Source organism: Elephantulus edwardii, unplaced genomic scaffold (assembly GCF_000299155.1).
Source record: "Elephantulus edwardii isolate Elephantulus edwardi_28Jun2011 unplaced genomic scaffold, EleEdw1.0 scaffold00087, whole genome shotgun sequence".
Lineage (NCBI taxonomy): Eukaryota > Metazoa > Chordata > Mammalia > Macroscelidea > Macroscelididae > Elephantulus > Elephantulus edwardii.
The window spans coordinates 4,990,768-4,997,911 of record NW_006399837.1 but is presented as its reverse complement, the minus strand read 5'-3'; the positions used below and the strand labels follow the sequence as shown (position 1 = coordinate 4,997,911).

The following is a 7,144-nucleotide window of genomic DNA, read 5'->3' as shown; positions in this document are numbered from 1 at the left end:
AAAACACAAGTTGGGGGGGGAAGGGAGTTTGGCAGGGAGAAACGTGCAACAGTGAATGAATGCAAACCCTAAGTCTCTGTAAATTTTCATTAAAATTAATTTTAGAAAAAGAAGGAAGTGGGAATGAAAGCTCTGTAGGCACCTCTGATGTCCACAGAAACCATGATCCACATTAATCCACATTAACCCATGGTCAGGATGCCCACAAGGTCTTTGGGTGGGACAGGCAGGTATCATGCTCAGCTCCTAACTGAAAAGGCTAGAAGAACTTGAAATCCACCCCGAGGTTTAGGCTTGGTGATCTACTACTAAAAGATGAGCCATTGAAAACCTGACAGAGCACAGCTCTACTCTGGTACATGTGGGGCCATCAGGAGCAAGAATCAGAAACTGGAACATTGCTACGGCCCTTGGCTGCCAACTTCCAAAAGCTCCCAGTGCATATGGGGAAGAGGCATTCCTGTAAAGAAATCACCTGCTCATTGCGCATGTTAAGCAACCCAACTCAGTATCGGATGGAAGCCACTTGCTGTTGATGTCATGATTTCACAGATAAGATTCCAGCCAGATTCTTGGGCAGGTGAGCAAAGCTCAATGAGAGGCTTGTTGTGCATAGCTGTGTCACTACCTCTGATAAACCAGCTCTGGGAAGCCCTCAGGGAAGAGTGCGCTGTTTACCAAGCTCCTGAGCAAGAGACTCTGGCAGCAATTTCTATCCACGTCCCAATCAGTCAGGCAGTGACAGAGCCAAGTCAATACTGGCTCTTGAGTATTTCTCAAATCTGTTCTCTCACCACTGCCAGGATATCTTTTCCAAATGTCATCAAGCAATTTCACCCAAAAAAATCTACAGCACAGAGGTCAAACTCTTTAGCAAGGCCAATAAAAACACCTTAGGTGTTAGGGGAATTTTGGTGACCTATTGGCAAAAAGCTGTGCTAAAACATGGTAAGTGTTGACTGTGGATCCAAGTAAAATATAACCTCTCACAGTGTTAACTTTTCTCCATCTACTATGACATTGTCTATTGGTCCACTTGTAAGGATTCTTGTTTTCTTGATGTTGAGTTGTAATCCATATTGAAGGCTATAGTCTTTGATCTTCAATAAGTGATTAAAGTTTCCCTCACTTTTTGCATGTTATCTGCACAACATCGTTTGTTGATGAGTTCCTCCAATCCTGATGCCACATTCTTGTTCACAGTACAGCATCTTGTATAACTTGCTCAATACATAGACTAAGTATGGAGAATGATAGAAGTCTGAAACCCAGTTTTCCTGATTTTAAACTATGGAGAGTATTCCCTTGCTCTGTTCAAACAATTACTTCTTAGTCTACGCATAGATTTCACCTGAGCACAATTTACGTGTTCTGAGACTCTGTCCTTCTCAATGTTAGGCATAATTTATTATGATCCATTCAGTCAAATGCCTCTAACAAACATATAAAAGGCCAAGATAAAATTATAGGCACATGAAATTTGAACATGTAATCAATGACATCAACAAAAATGATGGGCAGGTATTGCATAGATACAGAATTATTTACATATTACTGAACTTAAGTTGAGACAAATTTATCCTAGAATGTTTTAAGTACAAACTTTTAAGTGGAACATTCATGATAACCAAAAGAAAATACACAAAAAACCAAAACAAAACAACTTTCTGGCATTTGCTGCTTTTAGTTAAGAACCATCTGATGTCATGATTGGTATATCTCATTCTACAGCCTTTTCTGAGTACAGCCTGAATTTCTGGCAATTCCCAATTGATGTACTGCTTCATTAATTTTTCATAGCCTTCAGCAAAGTTTTACTTGGTTGTAATATTAATGATACTATTTTATAATTTCTGCACTCTAATGGAATTAAAAAATGGTCACAAATAAGGGAAGTACCAAAAAAAAAAGTGCCAAGAAAGTTCAAGAACATTGGGAGAGTGCTTTCTTATAATGCAATGCAAAACAGTAGTGTTGTTATGTGCCATCGAGTCATTTGCTACTCATAGCGACCCTATGTACAAGAGCGCTAAACGCCATTCTATCCTGTGCCAACCTTGCTGCCTCAAACACATTCATTCCCAACACTTCACTCACAGAATCGATCCATCTCATCGAGGGGCTTCCTCTCCTGCACCGTCCCTCCACTCTCCCAAATATGATGTTCCTCTCCAAGGCCCAGTCCCTTCTTGCAACATGCCCAAAGTATGTCAGATGAAGCTTCAAAATCCTTGACTCCAAGAAACATTCTGGCTTCACCCTCTCCAAGACAAACCTGTTTGTTCTCCTAGCAGTCCATGGTATATGCAACACTCTTCTCCAGCACCACAACTCAAAGGCATCAATTCTCTTTCTATCATCCCTATTCACTGTCCAACTCTCTGATGCATAGCACCTAATTGCAAAGACTGTAGCCTGGATCAGGCACACCTTAGTCTCCAGCCTGACATCGTTGCACTTCAGTACTCTTGAGAGGTCCCTCACAGCTGACTTCCCCAGTGCAATTCGTCTTCTGATTTCCTGGCTGCTGTTACCAAGAGTGTTGACTGTGGAGCCAAGTAAACTAGAACTGTTAACTATCTCAATCTCTTCACCATCCATACTGACGCTTCCAATTGGCCCAGTGGTGAGAATCTTTGTTTTCTTGATGTTGAGCTTCAATCCATATTGAAGACTGCAGTCCTTGACCTTCTGCAGCAAGTGCTTCAGGTCCTCCTCAGTTTCAGCAAGCAGGGTTGTGTCATCTGCATAACGTAGGTTGTTGATGATTCTTCCACCAACCCTGATGCCACATTCTTCCTCGTACAGCCCAGCATCTTGGATGATCTGTTCTGCATACAGATTGAAAATGTATGGAGACAAAATACATCTCTGACGGACCTCTTTCTTGATTTTGATCCATCCAGTGTCTCCCTGCTCTATTCTGATGACTGCCTCTTGGTCCAAGTATAGGTTTTGCATTAGCACGATCAAATGTTCTGGGATTCCCATTCTTCTCAGAGTCAGCCACAGCTTGTTGTGATCCACACAGTCAAAAGCCTTTGCATAGTCAATAAAGCACAGATAGACATTCTCTGGTATCTTTGCTTTCTGCCAAGATCCATCTTACATTAGTTATAATATCCCTAGTACCGCAACCTCTTCTAAATCCAGCCCGCACATCTGGCAGTCCTCTGTTGACATATTGTTCCAAACGTTTTTGGATCATTTTCAGCAGAATCTTGCTTGCATATGATACTGAAAATGCGTTCCCCTCCTTCCATCTCCTCTTAGAAGCTGCCAGACTCAGGGTCCACTGGAGTGGAAGACTGCAAGGATGGATGGCCTGGGGTAGGCTGAATGATAATAATATTGCTCCCTAATTGCTCCTTGAACATTTCCAAGATCGTGGTGCCTCCTTCCCTGAAACTATACTCTCTTCAGGGCAGGAATTAGGATGGGGCAAGTCAAGACAGGTAATGCAAATACTTGGCTCAACTCTTACCTTCACTTTAAATTTTGATATTTTATTCATACTGTGCATTCGTAAAAATGAATTTTGATCAGTTATCCATGTAAAGGCCAGTGTAAGGAGCACTGGCCACTGCTGTCCTCAATCTTCCACTTTGAGAGTCTATCCTAGCACCTAACAACCTCCTTGCTCAGACTCAAAGATAGTCACATGTCATAGAAAATAACAACAATTATTGGCTTGTTGAGAAGTATCATTAAGTATGCTAATGGTTTTGTAAATAAGCAGTGAGATGAATTACTGACATACTGACCATGGAGCTATTCACCCAGTCATCCCAAGCTCTGAGTCCCACACCTACCAGGGCTGTGTGCATTCCAGTGTAGAGCCGGCTGAGACACACCAAGGTCGAAAACACCACGGCCACCATCAGTCCCCATACAAAAGAATACTGTGGAAACAAGGACAGCAGTGAAAACTAGGATCTCAGATCATGCTTGGACATTTACAGTTTGATGCTGAAGAACAGAATTCACCATCCAGTCACAGCTGCGCTGAATCTCATATCCCAGCTACCAGCAACTGCATGATCTAAAGCCATTCTTTCTTTTTTTTTTTAACCTGGGGTCATGGAAGGAAGGGGAAATGAGAGGTGCCTAGGGGAGAATGGCAAGAGGGGGTTGCTTATAATTTACAAATATGCAAACAAGACCCAATAAGACTCGGCTTTAAGATGCATGACTTCAATCGTCAGGTTGGCAGTTTTAATGAGATCAATAATTTGCTTCCCTACCTCCTCTTAGATTAAGGTGGTATAGAGCTGGACAATGACTGAGGTTGATAGAAGAATTGATGCCTTTGAGCTGTGGTGCTGGAGGAGAGTACTGAATGAATACACAATGGACTGCTAGGAGAATAAACAGGCTCATTCTGGAGAGGGTGAAATGAGGATGTTCCTTGGAGTCAAGGATTCTGAAGGTTCGTCTCACATACTTTGGGCTGCAAGGAGGGACCAGTCCTTGGAGAGGAACATCATGCTTGAGAGGGCGGAGGAACAGTGCAGGAGAGAAGGACCCTGGATGAGATGGATTGACTCAGTGACTGGAGTAATGGGGGTAGGTGTGTCAGAGACAATGAAATTGGTTCTGGATAGAGCAGGGTTTAGGGCTGCTGTACAAAGGGTCACTATGAGTCAGAATCAACTCAAGGACACAACACGTAACAAAAGCAACAGTAGAATAAACATTTGGCTGCAAGAGGAAAGGCCAGCAGTACAAAGCTCCCTGCAGCTTTAAAGAACAATGAAGCTGTCTGAACTCCTGAGACACAACCTCAGCAACCTGATAAAAGGGTATCTATCAGTTGAATCAACTCAATGGCAGTGGGTTTGGATTATGAGATTAGAATCTAGGAAGTAAACAATGCTGACCAAAGCATAAAGTAGATGAGCAATGCTATGATCTGAAGGCCACAGGCTGCAGTAATAAAACTGGCTAACAATAGCTTTAGTTTTTGAGAAGGCTTAGAACACAGGGCATAAACGAAGATTGGGCAAAATCATGTACAAATGTTAAGGACAAAGTTCCAATTCTGCTAAGTTAGGTGATAACTTTCATCATGAGGGAATGAAAAGTGATGGCTCAAAAGGTCCCAGTTTCCCTTCGTCTTGATTTCTTAAGTCTCAAATTCTTCCGGAGCGTCTGTAAAAGGAAAAAGTCTTCCCCAGACCTCTGTGTGTCCCACGCACCAGGGAGGAAGAAGAGTGACACCTCACCTCATATCTCTCCAAGGTTGAGATCAGGAAGGTGAAGGAAATGGCAGTGGCTGCCATGGCGTGGGTGGACGGCATCCCATACTCAGCAACCATTCTCTTCTCCAGAATCACAACGGGCGGGGAGGAGGGCCGGGGCAGCTTCAAGATATCCTTGGCCACCTGGCCAATGTACATCACCAACTGCAAAACCCACAGAATGAAGTCAGTCTCAACCAATTCGTATGATTAACGATAGACTGCATGCATTTATGATTGATGAGTTCATAGACTGCATGGATTTATTTAGGGGCTATTTATCAACCAACGTGTCCTTTCTTTTTGATCCAGTTGTTTATTGGGAAGATCATGTAGGATAATATTTTAGTAATTAGCGAAACGACAACTTTCTAGATTCCACAGGTCCACTAAGCAACTATATGATAGTCACACATATTTATTCTAATTACATACTACTTAACAGGTGCTCCTACCACACGTTTATCAGGCACTGTACCAAAGCTTTACATGCATTAGCTCATTTAATTCTAGTAACACTTATACAACGCAGACCCATTTTATAGAGAAGTAAGCCACATCACACATCATTTGTCTACAGGTCTAAGTGGTAGAGCTAGGATTTGAACCCAGGAAGTTTGACTTCAGAATCTAGGCCTCAATATACTCCATGAAGCTGTCTCTAAACCCAAGATAGAGCTAGATAAAATCTGAACTAAAGCAGAAAGTCCTTGTTTTCAAGTACCAACCAGGAAAGTAACTGTCTTTTGTTAGGTACCATTGAGACAGAACCAACTCGTAGCTCATTCTCCAGTGAATTTTCAGAGGCTGTGAATAGGAGAGTTGCCTATCTTTCTCCCACAGAGAAGCTGGTGGAATCACATCTTTCTAAAATGCAATAAGGATATTCTAGTCCTTGTGCCTATAAATATTAACCTATGTGAAAACAAAGAGTTTTAATTCATTATGTCAATGAGGCCATAATAGATGGGGTCTAAATGTAATCCCTTCCAAGTTGATTCTTACTGGAAAAAAAAAAGCTGTAGAATAATCAGAACAATTGTTCTTTATTTGCCTGGTGCAACAGAATATAAAGGAGAGTCAGGAATAGAAGAAGGAAAGGGAATGTGCAGCTAATTTTCTCCATAAATAGTTTGTTCCTTTGCCTTGAGACCAGAACAGGAGGGTGTCTAACTACCATTGCTGAACATTTTATCAAAGATTCTACAAAAGGAGGAAATGATTAACAAAATTCCAAAACCTTATGGGATCCAGACCTTCTGGAATTATGGAGGTAGGAGGAGCTCGAGGAATAAAACACAAAGTACATGGACAAAAATGATGTATATGAACGATAATATGCAAACAAATAGAAATATTTAAAAAAATTAAATTAAAAAAAAATTAAATTAGAAAATCCTTAAACTTTAAAATAAAAATATCCCCTTAAGTCTTCATTTCATTTATAAAAGAATGTCTGTCCTCAGTATTATACTCTTTTAAGATCTACATAAGAGATCTAATTAACAAAGGTTCAGTATTAGGAATTGCTGAGGGCAGTGATCGAGGTACAAACACCTCAAAAAAGGAACGTGAGAATAATTTTACATCTCAAAGAATATAGTAAATGTAGGGAGCTCTGGAGGTCAAGTGGCAAGAAGCTGCACTGCAATCCCAGAGGTATGCAGTTCGAATCCACCATATGCTCTGCTGGAGAAGGAGGGGCAATCTCCTCCTGTACCAGTCAGATCCAATTTGACAATACATACACACACAAATAATAAATTCTTTTTTTTTAGTTTGCTTATTTTTCTTTTTTTTTCCAGTTTATTTTCTATGTTTTATTAATTTTCATAAACATTTACAGAGATTTTGGGTTTCCATTCATTCATTGTTGCACTATTCTCTCTACCCTCCTCCCAGTT

At 41.1% G+C, this 7,144-nt stretch overlaps 1 protein-coding gene across 1 annotated transcript in view; it reads right to left on the bottom strand.

The window, feature by feature from the left end:
- SGPP2 (sphingosine-1-phosphate phosphatase 2) overlaps nt 1-7,144 on the bottom strand; it is a 162,311-nt gene that overhangs the window by 38,983 nt on the left and 116,184 nt on the right. Inside the window, exons 3-4 of the mRNA XM_006890313.1 lie at nt 5,226-5,405; nt 3,813-3,902 (exon numbers count right to left, since the gene is read on the bottom strand). Of these exons, the coding sequence (XP_006890375.1) occupies nt 3,813-3,902; nt 5,226-5,405 (270 nt within the window). The remainder of the gene's footprint in view (nt 1-3,812; nt 3,903-5,225; nt 5,406-7,144) is intronic.